The following is a 27,891-nucleotide window of genomic DNA, read 5'->3' as shown; positions in this document are numbered from 1 at the left end:
CTCCTCCTCTGTAGTAGTACTGTAGACTCAGCTAAGATAAGAGGCCTTCTCCTGATGTTGCAGTAGTTCTAGTGCCCTTTTCACACTGATCTGAACTGGGCTGGAATGGTCCATTTCAGCAGGGTTCCAGCAACTATGGTGTATGGGTAACCAGGCCAGCTCAGTAGAGCTCGGTGTGGCTCAGTAGTATGGTGTATGGGTAACCAGGCCAGCTCAGTAGAGCTCGGTGTGGCTCAGTAGTATGTAAAGTCCATATTAGCTCTTTCTCCAGCCACTGCATATCCCACCTTAGACTCTGGAGAGTTGAGATATTAGATCACAGGACAGGTGATCATGATGGATGGATGAGATCTGGCCAGCCACAGGAACTCTCCTTTCAAGCTAAATTAGAAGTCTTAAAGAATGTTCCTGTGCTAAGTCAGGCAGCAGAGTGATAGTGCTGTAGCACTATTCTGTCCTTCTGTCCCATTGTGGATCATTCTGTCCTTCTCTCCCATTGTGGATCATTCTGTCCTTCTTTCCCATTGTGGATCATTCTGTCCTTCTTTCCCATTGTGGATCATTCTGTCCTTCTTTCCCATTGTGGATCATTCTGTCCTTCTGTCCCGTTGTGGATCATTCTGTTCTTCTCTCCCATTGTGGATCATTCTGTCCTTCTTTCCCATTGTGGATCATTCTGTCCTTCTTTCCCATTGTGGATCATTCTGTCCTTCTTTCCCATTGTGGATCATTCTGTCCTTCTTTCCCATTGTGGATCATTCTGTCCTTCTGTCCCGTTGTGGATCATTCTGTTCTTCTCTCCCATTGTGGATCATTCTGTCCTTCTTTCCCATTGTGGATCATTCTGTCCTTCTGTCCCATTGTGGATCATTCTGTCCTTCTGTCCCGTTGTGGATCATTCTGTCCTTCTGTCCCATTGTGGATCATTCTGTCCTTCTTTCCCATTGTGGATCATTCTGGGTTTCTGTCCCATTGTGGATCATTCTGTCCTTCTTTCCCATTGTGGATCATTTTGTCCTTCTTTCCCATTGTGGATCATTCTGTCCTTCTTTCCCATTGTGGATCATTCTGTCCTTCTGTCCCGTTGTGGATCATTCTGTTCTTCTCTCCCATTGTGGATCATTATGTTCTTCTCTCCCATTGTGGATCATTCTGTACTTCTTTCCCATTGTGGATCATTCTGTCATTCTTTCCCGTTGTGGATCATTATGTCCTTCTCTCCCATTGTTGATCATTCTGTTCTTCTTTCCCATTGTGGATCATTTTGTCATTCTGTCCCATTGTGGATCATTCTGTCCTTCTTTCCTATTGTGGATCATTCTGTTCTTCTCTCCCATTGTGGGTCATTCTTTCCCATTGTGGATCATTCTGTCCTTCTGTCCCATTGTGGATCATTCTGTCATTCTGTCCCATTGTGGATCATTCTGTCATTCTGTCCCGTTGTGGATCATTATGTTCTTCTCTCCCATTGTGGATCATTCTGTCCTTCTCTCCCATTGTGGATCATTATGTCCTTCTCTCCCATTGTGGATCATTCTGTTCTTCTTTCCCATTGTGGATCATTCTGTACTTCTTTCCCATTGTGGATCATTATTTCCTTCTTTCCCATTGTGGATCATTCTGTTCTTCTCTCCCATTGTGGGTCATTCTGTCCCATTGTGGATCATTCTGTCCCATTGTGGATCATTCTGTCCTTCTGTCCCATTGTGGATCATTCTGTCCTTCTGTCATTCTGTCCCATGGTGGATCATTATGTTCTTCTCTCCCATTGTGGATCATTCTGTTCTTCTTTCCCATTGTGGATCATTATGTCCTTCTCTCCCATTGTGGATCATTCTGTTCTTCTCTCCCATTGTGGGTCATTCTGTCCCATTGTGGATCATTCTGTCCTTCTGTCCCATTGTGGATCATTCTGTCCTTCTGTCCCATTGTGGATCATTCTGTCATTCTGTCCCGTTGTGGATCATTATGTTCTTCTCTCCCATTGTGGATCATTCTGTCCTTCTTTCCCATTGTGGATCATTCTGTCATTCTTTCCCGTTGTGGATCATTATGTCCTTCTCTCCCATTGTGGATCATTCTGTTCTTCTTTCCCATTGTGAATCATTTTGTCATTCTGTCCCATTGTGGATCATTCTGTCATTCTGTCCCGTTGTGGATCATTATGTTCTTCTCTCCCATTGTGGATCATTCTGTCCTTCTTTCCCATTGTGGATCATTCTGTCATTCTTTCCCGTTGTGGATCATTATGTCCTTCTCTCCCATTGTGGATCATTCTGTTCTTCTTTCCCATTGTGGATCATTTTGTCATTCTGTCCCATTGTGGATCATTCTGTCCTTCTTTCCTATTGTGGATCATTCTGTCCTTCTCTCTCATTGTGGATCATTCTGTCCTTCTTTCCCATTGTGGATCCTTCTGTTCTTTCCCATTGTGGATCATTATTTCCTTCTTTCCCATTGTGGATCATTCTGTTCTTCTTTCCCATTGTGGATCATTCTGTCCTTCTTTCCCATTGTGGATCATTCTGTCATTCTCCCCCATTCTGGATCATTCTGACCTTCTTTCCCATTGTGGATCATTCTGTCATTCTGTCCCATTGTGGATCATTCTGTTCTTCTTTCCCATTGTGGATCATTCGGTCCTTCTCCCCCATTGTGGATCATTCTGTCCTTCTTTCCCATTGTGGATCATTCTGTTCTTCTTTCTCATTGTGGATCATTATTTCCTTCTTTCCCATTGTGGATCATTCTGTTCTGCTTTCCCATTGTGGATCATTATTTCCTTCTCTCCCATTGTGGATCATTCTGTCATTCTTTCCCATTGTGGATCATTCTGTCATTCTCTCCCATTGTGGATCATTCTGTCATTCTCTCCCATTGTGGATCAATCTGTCCTTCTTTCCCATTGTGGATCATTCTGTCTTTCTTTCCCATTGTGGGTCATTCTGTCCTTCTTTCCAATTGTGGGTCATTCTGTCCTTCTCTCCCATTGTGGGTCATTCTGTCCTTCTCTCCCATTGTGGGTCATTCTGTCCTTCTTTCCCATTGTGGATCATTCTGTGTTTCTTTCCCATTGTGGATCATTCTGTCCTTCTTTCCCATTGTGGATCAGTCTGTCCTTCTTTCCCATTGTGGATCAGTCTGTCCTTCTTTCCCATTGTGGATCAGTCTGTTTTTCTTTCCCATTGTGGATCATTATTTCCTTCTCTCCCATTGTGGATCATTCTGTCATTCTCTCCCATTGTGGATCATTCTGTCATTCTCTCCCATTGTGGATCATTCTGTCCTTCTCTCCCATTGTGGATCATTCTGTCCTTCTCTCCCATTGTTGATCATTCTGTCCTTCTTTCCCATTGTGGATCATTCTGTCCTTCTTTCCCATTGTGGATCATTATTTCCTTCTTTCCCATTGTGGATCATTCTGTTCTTCTTTCCCATTGTGGATCATTCTGTCCTTCTTTCCCATTGTGGATCATTCTGTCATTCTCCCCCATTCTGGATCATTCTGACCTTCTTTCCCATTGTGGATCATTCTGTCATTCTGTCCCATTGTGGATCATTCTGTTCTTCTTTCCCATTGTGGATCATTCGGTCCTTCTCCCCCATTGTGGATCATTCTGTCCTTCTTTCCCATTGTGGATCATTATTTCCTTCTTTCCCATTGTGGATCATTCTGTTCTGCTTTCCCATTGTGGATCATTATTTCCTTCTCTCCCATTGTGGATCATTCTGTCATTCTTTCCCATTGTGGATCATTCTGTCATTCTCTCCCATTGTGGATCATTCTGTCATTCTCTCCCATTGTGGATCAATCTGTCCTTCTTTCCCATTGTGGATCATTCTGTCCTTCTTTCCCATTGTGGGTCATTCTGTCCTTCTTTCCAATTGTGGGTCATTCTGTCCTTCTCTCCCATTGTGGGTCATTCTGTCCTTCTCTCCCATTGTGGGTCATTCTGTCCTTCTTTCCCATTGTGGGTCATTCTGTCCTTCTTTCCCATTGTGGATCATTCTGTCCTTCTTTCCCATTGTGGATCATTCTGTCCTTCTTTCCCATTGTGGATCAGTCTGTCCTTCTTTCCCATTGTGGATCAGTCTGTCCTTCTTTCCCATTGTGGATCATTCTGTTTTTCTTTCCCATTGTGGATCATTATTTCCTTCTCTCCCATTGTGGATCATTCTGTCATTCTTTCCCATTGTGGATCATTCTGTCATTCTCTCCCATTGTGGATCATTCTGTCATTCTCTCCCATTGTGGATCATTCTGTCCTTCTCTCCCATTGTGGATCGTTCTTGTTGGTGAATTATCAAAAAAGATCAAATGTGACATCCTGAAACCCCTCTGTCTCTGTCCTCCTGTCACTAACCAACACCATCCTTGGTGTGTCTGTTCTCTGTCGTCAACCTCTACAGGGTCACTACACCCGCGCCCAAGCCAACAGCCCCAGACCAGTCATGAACTCCTCTGGTGGTGCGGTGAAGCAGGGGTCAGGGGTCACCACCCAGCAGCAGCAGGGTCAAGGTCAGGGCGGGTCCCAGAGCCAGCAAGCCCCAGCGCAGCACTCCCCTTGCCAGGGACAGACACAGCAGCAACGTGGCCCTCGCTTCTCCAGGAGGAAGGGATCTGACAGCAGTGTCCCTGATGATGACACCAAGGGCAAAGAAGACAAACTGGACAGCAACGAGAGAGCAAGGAGTGGAGGTGAGGTTGATGATGATGATGGGAGGTGAGGAAGAGGAGGAGGAGGATAAAGGGAGAGGTGAGGAGGAGGATAGAGGGAGAGGTGAGGAGGAGGATAGAGGGAGAGGTGAGGAGGAGGATAGAGGGAGAGGTGAGGAGGAGGAGGATAAAGGGAGAGGTGAGGAGGAGGAGGATAGAGGGAGAGGTGAGGAGGAGGAGGATAGAGGGAGAGGTGAGGAGGAGGAGGATAGAGGGAGAGGTGAGGAGGAGGATAGAGGGAGAGGTGAGGAGGAGGAGGATAAAGGGAGAGATGAGGAGGAGGAGGATAAAGGGAGAGGTGAGGAGGAGGATAGAGGGAGAGGTGAGGAGGAGGATAAAGGGAGAGGTGAGGAGGAGGATAGAGGGAGAGGTGAGGAGGAGGATAAAGGGAGAGGTGAGGAGGAGGATAAAGGGAGAGGTGAGGAGGAGGATAAAGGGAGAGGTGAGGAGGAGGAGGATAAAGGGAGAGGTGAGGAGGAGGAGGATAAAGGGAGAGGTGAGGAGGAGGATAAAGGGAGAGGTGAGGAGGAGGAGGATAAAGGGAGAGGTGAGGAGGAGGATAAAGGGAGAGGTGAGGAGGAGGATAAAGGGAGAGGTGAGGAGGAGGAGGATAGAGGGAGAGGTGAGGAGGAGGATAAAGGGAGAGGTGAGGAGGAGGAGGAGGAGGAGGAGGATAAAGGGAGAGGTGAGAAGGAGGAGGATAAAGGGAGAGGTGAGGAGGAGGAGGATAAAGGGAGAGGTGAGGAGGAGGATAAAGGGAGAGGTGAGGAGGAGGATAGAGGGAGAGGTGAGGAGGAGGAGGATAAAGGGAAAGGTGAGGAGGAGGAGGATAAAGGGAGAGGTGAGGAGGAGGAGGATAAAGGGAGAGGTGAGGAGGAGGATAGAGGGAGAGGTGAGGAGGAGGATAGAGGGAGAGGTGAGGAGGATAAAGGGAGAGGTGAGGAGGAGGAGGATAAAGGGAGAGGTGAGGAGGAGGAGGATAAAGGGAGAGGTGAGGAGGAGGATAAAGGGGGAGGTGAGGAGGAGGAGGATAACGGGAGAAGTGAGGAGGAGGAGGATAAAGGGAAAGGTGAGGAGGAGGATAGAGGGAGAGGTGAGGAGGAGGAGGATAGAGGGAGAGGTGAGGAGGAGGATAGAGGGAGAGGTGAGGAGGAGGATAGAGGGAGAGGTGAGGAGGAGGAGGATAGAGGGAGAGGTGAGGAGGAGGAGGATAAAGGGAGAGGTGAGGAGGAGGAGGATAGAGGGAGAGGTGAGGAGGAGGAGGATAAAGGGAAAGGTGAGGAGGAGGAGGATAGAGGGAAAGGTGAGGAGGAGGAGGAGGATAGAGGGAGAGGTGAGGAGGAGGAGGAGGATAAAGGGAAAGGTGAGGAGGAGGATAGAGGGAGAGGTGAGGAGGAGGATAAAGAGCGAGGTGAGGAGGAGGAGGATAAAGGGAGAGGTGAGGAGGAGGAGGATAGAGGGAGAGGTGAGGAGGAGGAGGATAGAGGGAAAGGTGAGGAGGAGGAGGAGGATAGAGGGAGAGGTGAGGAGGAGGAGGAGGATAGAGGGAGAGGTGAGGAGGATAAAGGGAAAGGTGAGGAGGAGGAGGAGGAGGATAAAGGGAAAGGTGAGGAGGAGGAGGAGGATAGAGGGAAAGTTGAGGAGGAGTAGATGGTGAAGATGCAATAAGAGTCTACTTGAATTCCACCTGTTTTATTCATGTACTGTATCATTAAACTGTTCCATTGACCTGAGAGGAGTAGAGCTGTAAAAGCTTTAGTACAGTGCATTCAGAAAGGATTCAGACCCCTTGACTTTTTACACAATTTGTTACAGTACTGCCTTATTCTGAAATTGATTAAATCGTTTTTTCCCCTCATCAATCTACACACAATACCCCATTATGACAAAGCAAAAACTGGGTTTTAGACATTTTGCAAATGTATACAAATATATATACTGAAATATAACATTTACATAAGTATTCAGACCCTTTACTCAGTACTTTGTTGAAGCACCTTAGGCAGCGATTACAGCCTCAAGTCTTCTTGAGTATGACGCTACAAGCTTGGCACACCTGTATTTGGGGAGTTTCTCCCATTCTTCTCTGCAGATCCTCTCAAGCTCTGTCAGGTTGGATGGGGAGTGTTGCTGCACAGCTATTTTCAGGTCTCTCCAGAGATGTTAGATCGGGTTCAAGTCCGGGCTCTAGCTGGGCTACTCAAGGACATTCAGAGACTTGTCTCGAAGCCACTCCTGTGTTGTCTTGGCTGTGTGCTTAGGGTCGTTGTCCTGTTGGAAGGTGAACCTTCGCCCCAGTCTGAGGTCCTGAGCGCTCTGGAGCAGGTTTTCATCAAGGATCTCTCTGTACTTTGCTCCATTCATCTTTCCTTCGATCCTGACTAGTCTCCCAGTCCCTACCTCAGAAAAACATCCCCACAGCATGATGCTGCCACCACCATGCTTCACCGTAGGGATGGTGCCAGGTTTCCTCCAGACGTGACGCTTGGCATTCAGGCCAAAGAGTTCAATCTTGGTTTCATCAGACCAGAACAAATCTTGTTTCTCATGGTCAGAGTCTTTAGGTGCCTTTTGGCAAAATCCAAGCAGGCCTTTTACTGAAGAGTGGCTTCCATCTGGCCACTCTACCATAAAGGCCTGATTGATGGAGTGCTGCAGAGATGGTTGTCCTTCTGGAAGGTTCTTCAATCTCCACCGAGAAACTCTGGAGCTCTGTCAGAGTGACCATCAGGTTCTTGGTCACCTCCCTGACCAAGGCCCTTCTCCCCCGATTGCTCAGTTTGGCCGGGCGGCCAGCTCTAGGAAGTGTCTTGGTGGTTCCAAACTTCTTCAATTTAAGAATCATGGAGGCCACTGTGTTCTTGGGGACCTTCAATGCTGCAGAAATGTTTTGGTACCCTTCCCCAGATTTGTGCCTTGACACAATCCTGTCTCGGACAATTCCTTCGACCTCATGGCTTGGTTTTTGCTCTGACATGCACTGTCAACTGTGGGACCTTAAGAACACAGCCATTAATAAAGAATGGTACCAACACATCCTCAGAGAGCAACTTCTCCCAACCATCCAAGAACAGTTTGGTGACGACAAATGCCTTTTCCAGCTTGATGGAGCACCTTGCCATAAGGCAAAAGTGATAACTAAGTGGCTCGGGGAACAAAACATCTACATTTTGGGTCCATGGCCAGGAAACTCCCCAGACCTTAATCCCATTGAGAACTTGTGGTCGATCCTCAAGAGGCGGGTGGGCAAACAAAAACCCACAAATTCTGACAAACTCCAAGCATTGATTATGCAAGAATGGGCTGCCATCAGTCAGGATGTGGCCCAGAAGTTAATTGACAGCATGCCAGGGCGGTTTGCAGAGGTCTTGGAAAAAGAAGGGTCAACACTGCAAATATTGACTCTTTGCATAAACTTAATGTAATTGTCAATAAAAGCCTTTGACACTTATGGAATGCTTGTAATTATACTTCAGTATACCATAGTAACATCTGGCAAAAATATCTCATAACACTGAAGCAGCGAACTTTGTTAAGACCAATACTTGTGTCATTTTCAAAACTTTTGACCACGACTGTACATATAACTAGGAATAAAGTGAATAGGCAATAGGATAGATAATAAACAGTAGCAGCAGCGTATGTGATGAGTCAAAAGGGTTAGTACATGAAGGGTCAATGCAGATAGTTTGGGTAACTATTGGTTAACTATTTAACTAACTGTTCAGCAGTCTAAAGGCTTGGGGGTAGAAGCTGTTCAGGGTCCTGTTGATTCCACACTTAGTGCATCCATAACACTTGCCATGTGGTAGCAGAGAGAACAGTCTATGACTTCGGTGGCTGGAGTCTTAGCATGTTTTGTCAATGTGTTTATTGACCTGAAGACAGCAGGACGCTGTTTAAGACTTGGAGTTGCTGATAAACTGCAGGAGTTATAACAGCAGTCTAGGAGCATTACTCCCTACTCTAGGAGCATTACTCCCTACGCTAGGAGCATTACTCCCTACGCTAGGAGCATTACTCCCTACGCTAGGAGCATTACTCCCTACGCTAGGAGCATTACCCCCTACTCTAGGAGCATTACTCCCTACGCTAGGAGCATTACTCCCTACGCTAGGAGCATTCCTACTCTAGGAGCATTACCCCCTACGCTAGGAGCATTACTCCCTACGCTAGGAGCATTACTCCCTACGCTAGGAGCATTACTCCCTACGCTAGGAGCATTACTCCCTACTCTAGGAGCATTACTCCCTACTCTAGGAGCATTACTCCCTACTCTAGGAGCATTACTCCCTACTCTAGGAGCATTACTCCCTACGCTAGCAACCAGATGAGGGTATCTGTGTCCTTTACGTCCAGGACTGTAGCAGACTCTGGCCAAGGTTCTCCAAGAACATTGTCTGTGTGCCAGAAGGACAGATACAGGAAGTGCTGGATGGTCTTAGAGAAATGTACAGTGTGTATAAATGTAACTAGGCTCATCTATCATATGTGTAATGCAGCACTTAGGATCCAATCAGGGTTTAATGGAAGAGGAGGATGACATCATGTTAGAGACATCAGCTACACAGCTCCATTCATCACGTTAACACACTGCTTAAAGACCCGTTAGGGCTGCGTCCCAAATGTCACCCTGTTCACTATATAGTGCACTGCTTTTGACCAGGGCTCATAATGCACTATGTAAGGAATAGGGTGCCATTTGGGACACAGTCTAGGACTGATGCTGTGTACTGCTGCTTGTCATTTAGACTTCTCTAATATATTACCCTCCTATGATTCATCTCTCCAGACTTCTCTAATATATTACCCTCCTATGATTCATCTCTCCAGACTTCTCTAATATATTACCCTTCTATGATTCATCTCTCCAGACTTCTCTAATATATTACCCTCCTATGATTCATCTCTCCAGACTTCTCTAATATATTACCCTCCTATGATTCATCTCTCCAGACTTCTCTAATATATTACCCTTCTATGATTCATCTCTCCAGACTTCTCTAATATATTACCCTCCTATGATTCATCTCTCCAGACTTCTCTAATATATTACCCTCCTATGATTCATCTCTCCAGACTTCTCTAATATATTACCCTCCTATGATTCATCTCTCCAGACTTCTCTAATATATTACCCTCCTATGATTAATCTCTCCAGACTTCTCTAATATATTACCCTCCTATGATTAATCTCTCCAGACTTCTCTAATATATTACCCTCCTATGATTCATCTCTCCAGACTTCTCTAATATATTATCCTTCTATGATTAATCTCTCCAGACTTCTCTAATATATTACCCTCCTATGATTCATCTCTCCAGACTTCTCTAATATATTACCCTCCTATGATTCATCTCTCCAGACTTCTCTAATATATTACCCTCCTATGATTAATCTCTCCAGACTTCTCTAATATATTACCCTCCTATGATTAATCTCTCCAGACTTCTCTAATATATTACCCTCCTATGATTCATCTCTCCAGACTTCTCTAATATATTACCCTCCTATGATTCATCTCTCCAGACTTCTCTAATATATTACCCTCCTATGATTAATCTCTCCAGACTTCTCTAATATATTACCCTCCTATGATTCATCTCTCCAGACTTCTCTAATATATTACCCTCCTATGATTCATCTCTCCAGACTTCTCTAATATATTACCATCCTATGATTCATCTCTCCAGACTTCTCTAATATATTATCCTTCTATGATTCATCTCTCCAGACTTCTCTAATATATTACCCTTCTATGATTCATCTCTCCAGACTTGTCTAAAAGTATGAGCAGCAAGCAGATGGCTGTGAACAAGCGGAGGAAAGCGGAGGAGGAAGAGGAGAAGAAATCAGGTTTGAAAAGACTGAAAACCGAGACGACAGTGAGGTCAGACTTCTCTGAGGGCAGTGACTCTGAGATGTCTACCAAGAGAACCAGGACGGCAGACTCCTCCTCTGAGGAGGAGCTAAAAGGAAAGGCCGGCCAGGAGCGGCACAAGACCCAGGGTTCTAAGACTGGGAAGGAGTCTGCTCTGATAGGCTGTCTCTCCCCCTGGGGTGAGGAGCTTCAGAAGGCGGAGTCTCAGCCGTCGTCAGCCGACAGGGAGCAGAGGTCATCCCAGCGACAGGGGGAGCGGTCTCCCCTGCAACAGCAGCAGCCCCCTCCCCTGGCCTCCTCCTCTCTGGGCTCTGCCCCCTCTGAGGGCCAAGGGGAGGGCATCATAGAGACCAACAGCACTATGAAAGCCCCCTCCCAGACCCATCCCCAGTCCAAGGACCAGTACACCAGCGTTGGGATGGCCACCAGGACCCAGACCCCCTCTCAGTATGTAATCGACATCACAGCAGAGGACGCTAACGCACACATGGCCTCCCAGGAGAACTCTGAGGCCGTCTCGGCCCTGCTGGCCTCCCAGAATCCATCTGAGCCCTCCTACATCTCTGAGCCCAGCAGACATTTGGTGCTAAACCCCCCTGTGTCCCCTTCCTCTCCCCTTCGTAAGAGCCCCTCCGAGTGTAACCTACGGAACCAGCCTCCCTCAGTGTCAGAGTGTAACCTACGGAACCAGCCTCCCTCGGTGTCAGAGTGTAACCTACGGAACCAGCCTCCCTCGGTGTCAGAGTGTAACCTACGGAACCAGCCTCCCTCGGTGTCAGAGTGTAACCTACGGAACCAGCCTCCCTCAGTGTCAGAGTGTAACCTACGGAACCAGCCTCCCCCAGTGTCAGAGTGTAACCTACGGAACCAGCCTCCCCCAGTGTCAGAGTGTAACCTACGGAACCAGCCTCCCTCAGTGTCCGAGTGTAACCTACGGAACCAGCCTCCCTCGGTGTCAGAGTGTAACCTACGGAACCAGCCTCCCTCGGTGTCAGAGTGTAACCTACGGAACCAGCCTCCCTCAGTGTCAAAGTGTAACCTACGGAACCAGCCTCCCTCGGTGTCAGAGTGTAACCTACGGAACCAGCCTCCCTCGGTGTCAGAGTGTAACCTACGGAACCAGCCTCCCTCGGTGTCAGAGTGTAACCTACGGAACCAGCCTCCCTCGGTGTCAGAGTGTAACCTACGGAACCAGCCTCCCTCGGTGTCCGAGTGTAGGAAGCCAGAGATAGAGCAGCAGCACATAGCAGGTAGCCTGGGCAGTAAGATGGAGTTTGTCCATTCAGTGGTGATCAGACCTATAACATCAGTCAGTGAGTCTGCTGCTGTAGCAGAGAGAGAGAAGGTTCAGCAGCAGCTATATTCCTCCATGGTGCCCTGCATTAAGAACGCCTCATTGGCTGACGAGGCCAGGAAGTGGCACAAGCTAAGCCCCTCCCCTGATGTCCCCAAGCCCCTCCCCTCCCCAGAGGCCCTGAAGCCTAAGCCCCTCTGCTCCTCTGACATCATCAAGTCTAAAACACACAGTGTTCTGGAGACTGGGTCTAAACCCAAACCCCTCACCTCCCCGGAGGTGTCCAAGCATAAAGTCCGTTACCCGGACAACCCCCCTCGCTCCAGCTTTAAGCCCGTCCTGGCCCGAGGGACAGCGTCGCCAGGTTCTTGCACTAAGAGCCCGCTAATCATTGATAAGAAGGAGCTTTTCACCGTGTACCGGGACCCTGCGCTGGTCCGTCCCGACCAGGAGTCCAACCACGTGTCCTATCTGCACCCCCAGCTCCACCCCCACCACCTCACCTCTCACCTCCTGCCCTCCTCCCACTCCCACCACCTCCTCTCCGGGGTGCTCTCTGGCCTGCCTCCAGGCCCCCTGCTGGGGGGTCATCCCCGTCTAGACTCCTCAGGGCTGGGGCACCTGGGTCTAGCCCAACACCCCCAGCCCCCTGGATCCCTGCTTTCCCAGACACACAGCCACACCTCAGCCTCATACAACCAGCTGGGGCTGTACCCCATTATCTGGCAGTACCCCAACGGGACCCGCTCCTACCCCCCAGGACTCAACATGCCCGGGTCCAAGTGGGTGCACCCCGAAAACACTGTAAACTCTGAGACCAACATGAGGAGGGTGAGTACCAAACAGCCAGATTCTATTCTTCTACAACTCTTCTTCCTGTTCTACTACTGCTTCTATTATGACGTCTTCCTAGCAACAGTAGCATAGCAACTATGCTCATGTTGCCAGTTTAAACAGCTTGCTGCTGTAGCATTTAAACTATGCTCATGTTGCCAGTTTAAACAGCTAGCTGCTGTAGCATTTCAACTATGCTCATGTTGCCAGTTTAAACAGCTTGCTGCTGTAGCATTTCAACTATGCTCATGTTGCCAGTTTAAACAGCTAGCTACTGTAGCATTTCAACTATGCTCATGTTGCCAGTTTAAACAGCTTGCTGCTGTAGCATAGCAACTATGCTCATGTTGCCAGTTTAAACAGCTTGCTGCTGTAGCATAGCAACTATGCTCATGTTGCCAGTTTAAACAGCTAGCTACTGTAGCATATCTCTCATGTTCAGTTTGTAAAGACCACTGTCCTGAGTTTTCAGGTTATTTGTTATTCTGTTCTGTTAGTAGGTAGGGGATATACTAGTTATAGGTTCTGTTAGTAGGTAGGGGATATCCTAGTTAAAGGTTCTGTTAGTAGGTAGGGGATATCCTAGTTAAAGGTTCTGTTAGTAGGTAGGGGATATCCTAGTTATAGGTTCTGTTAGTAGGTAGGGGATATCCTAGTTATAGGTTCTGTTAGTAGGTAGGGGATATCCTAGTTATAGGTTCTGTTAGTAGGTAGGGGATATCCTAGTTAAAGGTTCTGTTAGTAGGTAGGGGATATCCTAGTTAAAGGTTCTGTTAGTAGGTAGGGGATATCCTAGTTAAAGGTTCTGTTAGTAGGTAGGGGATATCCTAGTTAAAGGTTCTGTTAGTAGGTAGGGGATATCCTAGTTAAAGGTTCTGTTAGTAGGTAGGGGATATCCTAGTTATAGGTTCTGTTAGTAGGTAGGGGATATCCTAGTTAAAGGTTATGTTAGTAGGTAGGGGATATCCTAGTTAAAGGTTCTGTTAGTAGGTAGGGGATATCCTAGTTATAGGTTCTGTTAGTAGGTAGGGGATATCCTAGTTAAAGGTTCTGTTAGTAGGTAGGGGATATCCTAGTTAAAGGTTCTGTTAGTAGGTAGGGGATATCCTAGTTATAGGTTCTGTTAGTAGGTAGGGGATATCCTAGTTAAAGGTTCTGTTAGTAGGTAGGGGATATCCTAGTTAAAGGTTCTGTTAGTAGGTAGGGGATATCCTAGTTATAGGTTCTGTTAGTAGGTAGGGGATATCCTAGTTAAAGGTTATGTTAGTAGGTAGGGGATATCCTAGTTATAGGTTCTGTTAGTAGGTAGGGGATATCCTAGTTAAAGGTTCTGTTAGTAGGTAGGGGATATCCTAGTTATAGGTTCTGTTAGTAGGTAGGGGATATCCTAGTTAAAGGTTCTGTTAGTAGGTAGGGGATATCCTAGTTAAAGGTTCTGTTAGTAGGTAGGGGATATCCTAGTTAAAGGTTCTGTTAGTAGGTAGGGGATATCCTAGTTAAAGGTTCTGTTAGTAGGTAGGGGATATCCTAGTTATAGGTTATGTTAGTAGGTAGGGGATATCCTAGTTAAAGGTTATGTTAGTAGGTAGGGGATATCCTAGTTAAAGGTTCTGTTAGTAGGTAGGGGATATCCTAGTTAAAGGTTCTGTTAGTAGGTAGGGGATATCCTAGTTAAAGGTTCTGTTAGTAGGTAGGGGATATCCTAGTTAAAGGTTCTGTTAGTAGGTAGGGGATATCTTAGTTAAAGGTTCTGTTAGTAGGTAGGGGATATCCTAGTTATAGGTTATGTTAGTAGGTAGGGGATATCCTAGTTAAAGGTTATGTTAGTAGGTAGGGGATATCCTAGTTAAAGGTTATGTTAGTAGGTAGGGGATATCCTAGTTATAGGTTCTGTTAGTAGGTAGGGGATATCCTAGTTAAAGGTTCTGTTAGTAGGTAGGGGATATCCTAGTTAAAGGTTCTGTTAGTAGGTAGGGGATATCCTAGTTAAAGGTTCTGTTAGTAGGTAGGGGATATCATAGTTAAAGGTTCTGTTAGTAGGTAGGGGATATCCTAGTTATAGGTTCTGTTAGTAGGTAGGGGATATCCTAGTTAAAGGTTCTGTTAGTAGGTAGGGGATATCCTAGTTATAGGTTCTGTTAGTAGGTAGGGGATATCCTAGTTATAGGTTATGTTAGTAGGTAGGGGATATCCTAGTTAAAGGTTCTGTTAGTAGGTAGGGGATATCCTAGTTATAGGTTCTGTTAGTAGGTAGGGGATATCCTAGTTATAGGTTCTGTTAGTAGGTAGGGGATATCCTAGTTATAGGTTATGTTAGTAGGTAGGGGATATCCTAGTTATAGGTTCTGTTAGTAGGTAGGGGATATCCTAGTTATAGGTTCTGTTAGTAGGTAGGGGATATCCTAGTTAAAGGTTCTGTTAGTAGGTAGGGGATATCCTAGTTAAAGGTTCTGTTAGTAGGTAGGGGATATCCTAGTTAAAGGTTCTGTTAGTAGGTAGGGGATATCCTAGTTAAAGGTTCTGTTAGTAGGTAGGGGATATCCTAGTTATAGGTTCTGTTAGTAGGTAGGGGATATCCTAGTTATAGGTTCTGTTAGTAGGTAGGGGATATCCTAGTTATAGGTTCTGTTAGTAGGTAGGGGATATCCTAGTTATAGGTTCTGTTAGTAGGTAATGTGTTACCTCCAGTTCACATCTACCAGTCCTGTATATCTGGGTCTGACCCCGTCTGTCTCTCTGTATGTCTGGGTCTGACCCTGTCTGTCTCTCTGTATGTTGTTAGACTGACCCTGTCTGTCTCTCTGTATGTCTGGGACTGACCCTGTCTGTCTCTCTGTATGTTGTTAGACTGACCCTGTCTGTCTCTCTGTATGTTGTTAGACTGACCCTGTCTGTCTCTCTGTATGTTGTTAGACTGACCCTGTCTGTCTCTCTGTATGTCTGGGACTGACCCTGTCTGTCTCTCTGTATGTCTGGGACTGACCCTGTCTGTCTCTCTGTATGTCTGGGTCTGACCCTGTCTGTCTCTCTGTATGTTGTTAGACTGACCCTGTCTGTCTCTCTGTATGTCTGGGACTGACCCTGTCTGTCTCTCTGTATGTCTGGGTCTGACCCTGTCTGTCTCTCTGTATGTCTGGGTCTGACCCTGTCTGTCTCTCTGTATGTTGTTAGACTGACCCTGTCTGTCTCTCTGTATGTCTGGGTCTGACCCTGTCTGTCTCTCTGTATGTCTGGGTCTGACCCTGTCTGTCTCTCTGTATGTTGTTAGACTGACCCTGTCTGTCTCTCTGTATGTTGTTAGACTGACCCTGTCTGTCTCTCTGTATGTTGTTAGACTGACCCTGTCTGTCTCTCTGTATGTTGTTAGACTGACCCTGTCTGTCTCTCTGTATGTCTGGGTCTGACCCTGTCTGTCTCTCTGTATGTTGTTAGACTGACCCTGTCTGTCTCTCTGTATGTTGTTAGACTGACCCTGTCTGTCTCTCTGTATGTCTGGGTCTGACCCTGTCTGTCTCTCTGTATGTCTGGGTCTGACCCTGTCTGTCTCTCTGTATGTTGTTAGACTGACCCTGTCTGTCTCTCTGTATGTTGTTAGACTGACCCTGTCTGTCTCTCTGTATGTTGTTAGACTGACCCTGTCTGTCTCTCTGTATGTTGTTAGACTGACCCTGTCTGTCTCTCTGTATGTTGTTAGACTGACCCTGTCTGTCTCTCTGTATGTTGTTAGACTGACCCTGTCTGTCTCTCTGTATGTTGTTAGACTGACCCTGTCTGTCTCTCTGTATGTTGTTAGACTGACCCTGTCTGTCTCTCTGTATGTTGTTAGACTGACCCTGTCTGTCTCTCTGTATGTTGTTAGACTGACCCTGTCTGTCTCTCTGTATGTTGTTAGACTGACCCTGTCTGTCTCTCTGTATGTCTGGGTCTGACCCTGTCTGTCTCTCTGTATGTTGTTAGACTGACCCTGTCTGTCTCTCTGTATGTTGTTAGACTGACCCTGTCTGTCTCTCTGTATGTTGTTAGACTGACCCTGTCTGTCTCTCTGTATGTTGTTAGACTGACCCTGTCTGTCTCTCTGTATGTTGTTAGACTGACCCTGTCTGTCTCTCTGTATGTTGTTAGACTGACCCTGTCTGTCTCTCTGTATGTCTGGGTCTGACCCTGTCTGTCTCTCTGTATGTTGTTAGACTGACCCTGTCTGTCTCTCTGTATGTTGTTAGACTGACCCTGTCTGTCTCTCTGTATGTTGTTAGACTGACCCTGTCTGTCTCTCTGTATGTTGTTAGACTGACCCTGTCTGTCTCTCTGTATGTTGTTAGACTGACCCTGTCTGTCTCTCTGTATGTTGTTAGTCTGACCCTGTCTGTCTCTCTGTATGTTGTTAGACTGACCCTGTCTGTCTCTCTGTATGTCTGGGTCTGACCCTGTCTGTCTCTCTGTATGTTGTTAGACTGACCCTGTCTGTCTCTCTGTATGTTGTTAGACTGACCCTGTCTGTCTCTCTGTATGTCTGGGTCTGACCCTGTCTGTCTCTCTGTATGTCTGGGTCTGACCCTGTCTGTCTCTCTGTATGTCTGGGTCTGACCCTGTCTGTCTCTCTGTATGTTGTTAGACTGACCCTGTCTGTCTCTCTGTATGTTGTTAGACTGACCCTGTCTGTCTCTCTGTATGTCTGGGTCTGACCCTGTCTGTCTCTCTGTATGTTGTTAGACTGACCCTGTCTGTCTCTCTGTATGTCTGGGTCTGACCCTGTCTGTCTCTCTGTATGTCTGGGTCTGACCCTGTCTGTCTCTCTGTATGTTGTTAGACTGACCCTGTCTGTCTCTCTGTATGTTGTTAGACTGACCCTGTCTGTCTCTCTGTATGTCTGGGACTGACCCTGTCTGTCTCTCTGTATGTCTGGGTCTGACCCTGTCTGTCTCTCTGTATGTTGTTAGACTGACCCTGTCTGTCTCTCTGTATGTCTGGGTCTGACCCTGTCTGTCTCTCTGTACGTTGTTAGACTGACCCTGTCTGTCTCTCTGTACGTTGTTAGACTGACCCTGTCTGTCTCTCTGTACGTTGTTGTGCCAGAACACGGCCAGCCCTTGGCTGCACCACCAGCACCCTGTCTCCTCCTCTGACAGCCTGGGCCTACTGAGCCACGTCCCGGTCCCGGTCCGCCCAGCCAGCGCCGACCCTCACCGGTCCGACCCCCACCGGCTCATCAAGATCAACCCTCACGCCAGCCCCCCTCTGCCCCTGTCCAAGACCGCTGGAGATCTTCACAAGGAGTGAGTCGTCACTGTTCAGTTCAGCCCCTTAGACACTCACACACACAGTAGACACTCACACACACACGGACGAAGACAACACACACACACACACACACACACACACACACACACACACACACACACACACACACACACACAGGAACACACACACACACACAGGAACACACACACAGGAACACACACACACACACACACGGACGAAGACACACACACACACACACACACACACACACACACACACACACACACACACACACACAGGATATCATATAGTCATATCATATAGTCATGTCATATCATATAGTCATCATATATTAATGTCATATCATATAGTCATATCATATATTAATGTCATATCATATATTAATGTCATATCATATAGTCATATCATATATTAATGTAATATCATATATTAATGTCATATCATATAGTCATATCATATATTAATGTAATATCATATAGTCATATCATATAGTCATATCATATATTAATGTCATATCATATATTAATGTCATATCATATAGTCATATCATATATTAATGTAATATCATATAGTCATATCATATAGTCATATCATATATTAATGTCATATCATATATTAATGTCATATCATATAGTCATATCATATATTAATGTAATATCATATAGTCATATCATATAGTCATATCATATATTAATGTCATATCATATAGTCATATCATGTATTAATGTCATATCCACTACTGGTCAAAAGTTTTAGAACACCTACTTATTCAAGGGTTTTTCTTTATTTTTACTATTTTCTACATTCACTGCACTTGATAAAACGTTCAATGTTTTTTAAATGTTCCGTATTAACTGACCTTCATGTCTTAAAGTAATGATGGACTGTCGTTTCTCTTTGCTTATTTGAGCTGTTCTTGCCATAATATGGACTTGGTCTTTTACCAAATAGGGCTATCTTCTGTATACCCCCCCCCCCCCCCCCCCCCCCCTCCCCGCCTTGTCACAACACAACTGATTGGCTCAAACGCATTAAGAAGGAAAGAAATTCCACAAATTAACTTTTAAAAAGGCACACCTGTTAATTGAAATGCATTCCAGGTGACTACCTCATGAAGCTGGTTGAGAGAATGCCAAGAATGTGCAAAGCTGTCATCAAGGCAAAGGGTGGCTACTTTGAAGAATTTGTTTAACACTTTTTTGGTTACTACATGATTCCATATGTGTTATTTCATAGTTTTGATGTAGTCACTATTATTCTACAATGTAAAAAATAGTACAAATAAAGAAAAACCCTTGAATGAGCAGGTGTTCTAAAACTTTGGACCGGTAGTGTGGTCCTGTCATATAGTCCTATCGTATAGTCCTGTTGTATAGTCCTGTCGTATAGTCCTGTAGTCGTGACATATAGTCGTGTCAGGTCATATAGTCATAGTCATATCATATAGTCATGGTCATGTCATATCAAATAGTCATATCATATAATCATGTAGTCATATCATCATTTGGTATTTTATTAGGAAAGAAGCAGCTACTCTTCCTGGGGTCCAGAACACAAAACATGAGATAATACAGAACATTAATAAACAAGAACAGCTCAAGGACAGAACTACATATATTTTAAAATGGCACACATAGCCTACACATCAATACATACACACAAAATATCTAGGTCAAGTAGGGGAGAAGCGTTGTGCCGTGAGGTGTTGCTTTATATGTTTTTTGAAACCAGGTTTGCTGTATATTTGAGCAATATGAGATGGAAGGGAGTTCCATGCATTAATGGCTCTATTAAATACTGTATGCTTTCTTGAATATGTTCTGGCTTTGGGGGACTGTGAATAGACCCTTGGTGGCATGTCTGGTGGGGTTAGTGTGTGTGTCAGATGAGTGTAAGTTGACTATGCAAACAATTTGGAATGTTTAACACATTGTTTGTTATAAAAAGTGATGCAGTCAGTCTCTCCTCAACTCTTAGCCAAGAGAGACTGTTATGCATAGTATTAATATTAGTCCTCTGATTACAATGAAGAGCAAGACGTGCCGGTCTGTTCTGGGCCAGTTGCAGCTTAACTAGGTCTTTCCTTGCAGCACTGGACCACACGACTGGACAATAATCAAGATAAGATAAAACTAGAGTCTGCAGGACTTGCTTTGTGGAGTGTGGTGTCAAAACAGCAGAGCATCTCTTTATTATGGACAGACCTCTCCCCATCTTTACAACCATTCAATATATATATTTTGACCATGACAGTTTACAATCTAAGGTAACACCAAGTCATTTAGTCTCCTCAACTTGTTCAACAGCCACACCATTCATTACCAGATTCAGCTGAGGTCTAGAACTTAGGGAATGATTTGTACGAATACAATGCTCTTAGTTTTAGAGATGTTCAGGACCAGTTTATTACTGGCCACCCATTCCAAAACAGACTGCAACTCTTTGTTAAGGGTTTCAGTGACTTCATTAGCTGTGGTTGCTGATTCGTATATGGTTGAATCATCAGCGTACATGGACACACATGCTTTGTTTAATGCCAGTGGCAGGTCATTGGTAAAAATAGAAAATAGTAGAGGGCCTAGAGTGCTGCCCTGCGGTACACCACACTTTATATGTTTGACATTAGAGAAGCTACCATTAAAGAAAACCCTTTGAGTTCTATTAGATAGATAGCTCTGAATCCACGATATGGCAGAGGTTGAAAAGCCATAACACATACGTTTTTTTCAACTACAGGTTATGGTCAATAATATCAAAGGCTGCACTGAAATCTAACAGTACAGCTCCCACAATCTTCTTATTATCAATTTCTTTCAACCAATCATCAGTCATTGGTGTCAGTGCAGTACATGTTGAGTGCCCTTCTCTATAAGCATGCGGAAAGTCTGTTGTTAATTTGTTTACAGAGAAATAGCATTGTATTTGGTTAAACATCATTATTTTCCAACAGTTTGCTAAGAGCTGGCAGCAAGCTGATTAGGTTCGCTGTTAGAACCAGTAAAGGCCGCTTTACCATAGTCATATCATCATATATAGTCATATCATATAGTCATATCATATAGTCAAATAGTCATATCATATAATCAAATAGTCATATACAGTGGGGGAAAAAAGTATTTAGTCAGCCACCAATTGTGCAAGTTCGCCCACTTAAAAAGATGAGAGAGGCCTGCAATTTTCATCATAGGTACACGTCAACTATGACAGACAAATTGAGAATTTTCTTTCCAAAAAATCACATTGTAGGATTTTTAATGAATTTATTTGCAAATTAGGGTGGAAAATAAGTATATGGTCACCTACAAACAAGCAAGATTTCTGGCTCTCACAGACCTGTAACTTCTTCTTTAAGAGGCTCCTCTGTCCTCCACTCGTTACCTGTATTAATGGCACCTGTTTGAACTTGTTATCAGTATAAAAGACACCTGTCCACAACCTCAAACAGTCACACTCCAAACTCCACTATGGCCAAGACCAAAGAGCTGTCAAAGGACACCAGAAACAAAATTGTACACCTGCACCAGGCTGGGAAGACTGAATCTGCAATAGGTAAGCAGCTTGGTTTGAAGAAATCAACTGTGGGAGCAATTATTAGGAAATGGAAGACATACAAGACCACTGATAATCTCCCTCGATCTGGGGCTCCACGCAAGATCTCACCCCGTGGGGTCAAAATGATCACAAGAACGGTGAACAAAAATCCCAGAACCACACGGGGGGACCTAGTGAATGACCTGCAGAGAGCTGGGACCAAAGTAACAAAGCCTACCATCAGTAACACACTACGCCGCCAGGGACTCAAATCCTGCAGTGCCAGACATGTCCCCCTGCTTAAGCCAGTACATGTCCAGGCCCGTCTGAAGTTTGCTAGAGTGCATTTGGATGATCCAGAAGAGGATTGGGAGAATGTCATATGGTCAGATGAAACCAAAATAGAACTTGTTGGTAAAAACTCAACTCGTCGTGTTTGGAGGACAAAGAATGCTGAGTTGCATCCAAAGAACACCATACCTACTGTGAAGCATGGGGGTGGAAACATCATGCTTTGGGGCTGTTTTTCTGCAAAGGGACCAGGACGACTGATCCGTGTAAAGGAAAGAGTGAATGGGGCCATGTATCGTGAGATTGAGTGAAAACCTCCTTCCATCAGCAAGGGCATTGAAGATGAAACGTGGCTGGGTCTTTCAGCATGACAATGATCCCAAACACACCGCCCGGGCAACGAAGGAGTGCCTTCGTAAGAATCATTTCAAGGTCCTGGAGTGGCCTAGCCAGTCTCCATATCTCAACCCCATAGAAAATCTTTGGAGGGAGTTGAAAGTCCGTGTTGCCCAGCGACAGCCCCAAAACATCACTGCTCTAGAGGAGATCTGCATGGAGGAATGGGCCAAAATACCAGCAACAGTGTGTGAAAACCTTGTGAAGACTTACAGAAAACGTTTGACCTGTGTCATTGCCAACAAAGGGTATATAACAAAGTATTGAGAAACTTTTGTTATTGACCAAATACTTATTTTCCACCATAATTTGCAAATAAATTCATTAAAAATCCTACAATGTGATTTTCTGGATAATTTTTTCTCATTTTGTCTGTCATAGTTGACGTGTACCTATGATGAAAATTACAGGCCTCTCTCATCTTTTTAAGTAGGAGAACTTGCACAATTGGTGGCTGACTAAATACTTTTTTCCCCCACTGTAATCATATCAAATAGTCATATCATAAAGTGTTTACTAGGAAATGTACTGAATCAATATTTTTACTTGGAAATTAACTGAATCATTATTATATTTACTAGGAAATTAACTGAATCGTTATTATATTTATAGGAAATTAACTGAATCATTAGTATATTTATTAGGAAACAGCCTGTGATGCCTGTCTGGTCTGTAGCTGAATGGTGTTTATGTCTCTCCTCAGGGAGTTGGACAAGGGTTTTGTGGACCCCATCCGAACCATCACTCTGGCCCACCTGAAGCAGGAGCAGGACCGCAGCAGAACCCCGACCGGGAAGGACGGTCACCTGCACCACCTCTACCTGGAGGCCCAGCATAAACAACAGCAACAGAGGATGGTCCAGCAGCAGCAGGACGCAGGGGAGAGGGACCGGGCCAGTAAGTACAAGGAGGAGAACAGACGAATCCTCCAGGAGAGCATCGAGGTGGCCCCCTTCACCGCTAAGATCCGCTCCAGTGAGACTGACAGGGAGCCTAACCCATACCGCCGGATCCCCTCGCTCCCCTCGCTCCCCTCCCTGCCCCACCCCCACCCCCAGCGCCTCCATCAGGAGAAGGAGACGGAGCAGCCTGCAGCAGACCTGTATCAGTTTAAACAGCAGGCCGTGTCCCAGCACAGTCTCCCCCAGAGTAACTACTTCACTACCCTGTCCAACAGTGTGGTCAACGAGCCGCCACGTCTCTACCCCTCTAAAGAGCTCAACACGTACTTTGAGAAGGTGAGCAGGGAGCAGGGCTCAGCAGCGACCTCTAGTCTCTCTCTGGGGGGAACGTTCAGGTCCAAACCCCCTCCTCTCATCAAACACCAGCATGATGGGGAGGGTCTGGTAGGGAAGATATCAGAGCAGCTGAACCAGCAGGTTGGCCTATCCACCGTGCAGAGGTATCCTCTCAGTACCATAGTCAGCCCTGTTAGTCCAGATATCTCCCCTTCTTCCAGTCAGACCCAGAGTCAGACCCAGAGTCAGACCCAGAGTCAGACCCAGAGTCAGACCCAGCTAAGGTGTATGCCAGCTCTGCACCGCGCCCCTGTGTTCCACCCTCCTATCCAGAAGACACTGGACAGGAAGGAGACGGGCTACGGCCGTCTGTCTCCACCCACCCTGACCCCCATCCAGCCAGTCAGCTCGGCCAGTAAGGTGTCTGAGCAGCAGAAACCGCCCACCCTTCTGCCCGAGCTACGGGAGGTCAGCGCCGTGTGTAAGGGCGGGGCAGCCATGACCTCATCCGAGGTGTTGCGAGCCAGCGACTCTCAGAGCCATGACAAGCTGGGATGGCATTCTGAGAGGAGCCACGGCAGGAAGCCCGGGGCCACCACGCCGTCTGTTATCGTCCGGCCCTCTACGTGTATTAAGTACGACGGCTCGCCAGGCGCCAAGACCTGTTCCTCGGCCAAGGACTCTCTGACGGGGAGGATGTTCCCAGGCGGTGGGCCTCAGACAGTCTGCCTGAAACTGGCCGAGGAGAGAGAGAGAGACAGGGAGTCTGGAGGGAAGGTGATCCTGCCAAACACTAACTTGGAGGCAGTCTGCGTGCAACAGTACAAGAATAACTTTATTAGAGTGTCCCAGTCTCAGGGAGCCTTTCCAGTCTCTGTCTCGGCTGCTGCCAACTCTGTGTGCAATATGAGGAGCGATGTGACCACGTCAGCCTCCAACATGGCCTCCTACAGTGTGCTGTGTAGAAGAGAAGAGAGGACCTACTGTGGGTCCAAAACCTCCAGCAGTAGCAGGACAGAGAGCTGTGGCCCCCAGGGCAGGGCCTTCCACTCAGGGCCTGGGTTAGGGCCAGGGGCTGAGCTCCAGCAACAGGAGGGGGGCTCCTCCAGGACCTCATCCCCCAACCTGCACCCCGGGCCCAGACCCAGCCTGGCCAGAAGCACCCAGGTCTCTCCCAGCCCCAGCCAGTCCTACTCTGGGAGCTTTATCCATCTGAAGAAGCACAAGGCAGCGTTAGCAGCAGCCCAGCAGTCCAGAGGCCCTAGCAACAGCTCCAGCTGTAGTGGTTCTGAGAGCCTCCACATCTCCCCTCCACCTCCCCTTGCCTCAGCCTCAGCCCAGGACCACAGAACCACAGCAAGCCCAGGACCACAGCAAGCAGGAGCTAGCCCCAGCCCTGGCCCCCTCCCCAATGGCCAGCCAGCCCAGATGAACCAGAGCCAGTCTCAACCCAACTACCACAAGCTGAAGAAGGCCTGGCTAACCAGACACTCAGAGGAGGGCAGTAACAGGAATATTAACACTATGATTAAAACAGAGGAGGGCAGTAACAGGAATATTAACACTATGATTAAAACAGAGGAGGATAGTAACAGGAATGTTAACACTATGATTAAAACCGAGGACAGTAACACTATGATTAAAACAGAGGAGGCTGATAAGTCTGTTACCACCACTGTGAACCCCTCTGTGTCTAAGTCTGTTACCAGCACTGTGAGCCCCTCTGTGTCTAAGTCTGTTACCACCACTGTGAGCCCCTCTGTGTCTAAGTCTGTTACCAGCACTGTGAGCCCCTCTGTGTCTAAGTCTGTTACCACCACTGTGAGCCCCTCTGTGTCTAAGTCTGTTACCACCACTGTGAGCCCCTCTGTGTCTAAGTCTGTTACCAGCACTGTGAGCCCCTCTGTGTCTAAGTCTGTTACCACCACTGTGAGCCCCTCTGTGTCTAAGTCTGTTACCACCACTGTGAGCCCCTCTGTGGCTAAGTCTGTTACCACCACTGTGAGCCCCTCTGTGTCTAAGTCTGTTACCACCACTGTGAGCCCCTCTGTGTCTAAGTCTGTTACCACCACTGTGAGCCCCTCTGTGTCTAAGTCTGTTACCACCACTGTGAGCCCCTCTGTGTCTAAGTCTGTTACCACCACTGTGAGCCCTTCTGTGTCTGAGATGGAGATGATCAAGCCTTGCACCGTCACTCTGATTGCCTCCACCTCCAGTGACGTGGAGATGAAGATTGAAGAGGTCAAAGGTCAGGAGGACAAGATGGCCGCTGAGGACAGGAATACGCGGCGCGGGAGCAAGAGGACGTATGACCACGACTCGGCCTCGGAGAGCGGAGAGGACTCTGACGCCAGCGAGAGCAGCAAGCAGGAGCAGAGGGCTAAGAGACAGCCCAAACCCACCTACAAGAAGAAACAGAACGACCTGCAGAAGAGGAAAGGAGAGGGAGAGAAAGCGGAGGAGGAGAAAGCCAACAGCATCTTCCGGAGCGCCAGGGAGAAGACCAAGCTCAAACTGGCCAACAGCAGTAAGTCTAGCAGGAAAGGGACATTTCATATCCAACTTCTCCAGCACCACCCAACATTAACATGGAAAAATTGTGCATTTCTGTTCTGTAGTAACAAAATGGACTAAGTGTTTCCGATGACATAATCAACCAACTAGTAGGCAATGCCTGCTCATGATTGGTCAAAGCACATGATGCACACCGATGATGTCATTGGAAACACTTATCTTCCTCTATCTGTTTTACTACAGAACACATGTTGGGGTGGTGCTGGAGATGATGAATAAGAAGTTTCCCTTTATTAACGCATGCACAGACACACACACACGTAACTCTAATATGAATATGGTTTCAATTTCATATAGCATTGTAACAACATGTCAACTCAGTCTCTCAGCTCATCATACGTTAGCTGGCCTTACTATATGATATATTACATATTATTATGAAGATTAGTGGTTCTATTCCTTCAAAAGCTGGCTGATATGAGCTGGCTAATGTTGTGCTTATTGGTTCCTGAAGGGGAGAGGTAGAGGGGTGTAGCATGGCAGAATCAGAACCACGGAGTTCTATTTCTGGAACATCTGGAGTGCAGCTTTGTTCTGAGAATTAAAACACAGCTCTTCCAGGAAGGAATGTTCACGCTGATGTGAAATCCATCTTGCCAGGACACTGAGAACACGCTGATGTGAAATCCATCTTGCCAGGACACTAAGAACACGCTGATGTGAAATCCATCTTGCCAGGACACTCTAAGAACACGCTGATGTGAAATCCATCTTGCCAGGACACTCTGAGAACACGCTGATGTGAAATCCATCTTGCCAGGACACTCTAAGAACACGCTGATGTGAAATCCATCTTGCCAGGACACTCTGAGAACACGCTGATGTGAAATCCATCTTGCCAGGACACTAAGAACACGCTGATGTGAAATCCATCTTGCCAGGACACTCTAAGTCAGAGGGGGGTACTCGAAGGGAGAGGTTCGATGGGTACTCCCGGCCGTCCGTGCCTCAGTCAGACACCGCTTGCCTCTCTCACACCTCTGTGATCTGGTCCTACAGAGACTTTCGGGTACTCCCGGCCGTCCGTGCCTCAGTCAGACACCGCTTGCCTCTCCCACACCTCTGTGATCTGGTCCTACAGAGACTTTCGGTCTGAGAGGCTAGCTAGCCTAGCTTGCACTAAAAAGCTTCCTGGCGAACGTTGGCTAGAATGGCTAACTTCCGATGAATTAAACGTACTAGTTTTCCCCAGGCGTTATGGCAACCTATTCGTATTTCCAATTCCTGGAGTTGGAGGGAGGTAACGGGGCTACTGCTCTGATAAGGAAGCAGACTCAGAGCACTTGGCTCTGGAGCGAGGGGCCTTAGAACGGATCTGAGCGACCAGTGCGCCCCTTTACAAAAATATTACTGTGGCAACAGTGCCCCCACATTTGGCTATGGCCAACGGGGTACAGCGTCAGCCATTGCCGGAACCCCCAGTGCCCATAAAGGGACCGGGCTTCATACAGTCTCACGGAAGCACAACGTACATTGCCTTCGAAAAGTTTTCAGACCCCTTGACTTTTTCCACATGTTACGTTACAGCCTTATTCTAAATTGAATTTTTTCCTCATCAATCTACACACAATACCCCATAATGACAAAGCAAAAAAAGGTTTTTATTAAAATTATTGCTCATTTATTAAAAATGAAAAAATAAAATCACATTTACGTAAGTATTCTGACCCTTTACTCAGTACTTTGTTGAAGCACCTTTGGCAGCGATTACAGCCTTGAGTCTTCTTGGGTATGACCCTACAAGTTTGGCACACCTGTATTTGGGGAGTTTCTCCCATTCTTCTCTGCAGATCAGGTTGGATGGGGAGCGTTGCTGCACAGCTATTTTCAGGTCTCTCCAGAGATGTTAGATCGGGTTCAAGTCCGGGCTCTGGC

The 27,891-nt window shown here is 46.5% G+C and overlaps 1 protein-coding gene across 1 annotated transcript in view; it reads left to right on the top strand.

The window, feature by feature from the left end:
* The window catches only part of LOC311126185 (putative JmjC domain-containing histone demethylation protein 2C), a gene marked incomplete at its 3' end in the record, with an annotated part of 108,512 nt that overhangs the window by 60,886 nt on the left and 19,735 nt on the right, over positions 1 to 27,891 (top strand). The window contains exons 7-10 of the mRNA XM_084200202.1: positions 4,411 to 4,699; positions 10,494 to 12,724; positions 17,801 to 18,000; positions 22,908 to 25,969. Coding sequence (XP_084056328.1) covers positions 4,411 to 4,699; positions 10,494 to 12,724; positions 17,801 to 18,000; positions 22,908 to 25,969 — 5,782 coding nt within the window. The remainder of the gene's footprint in view (positions 1 to 4,410; positions 4,700 to 10,493; positions 12,725 to 17,800; positions 18,001 to 22,907; positions 25,970 to 27,891) is intronic.

The sequence above is a fragment of the Coregonus lavaretus genome, assembly GCF_964263955.1.
Source record: "Coregonus lavaretus genome assembly, contig: HAP1_SCAFFOLD_1544, whole genome shotgun sequence".
NCBI lineage: Eukaryota > Metazoa > Chordata > Actinopteri > Salmoniformes > Salmonidae > Coregonus > Coregonus lavaretus.
This window is presented reverse-complemented; position numbering and strand designations above follow the sequence as displayed.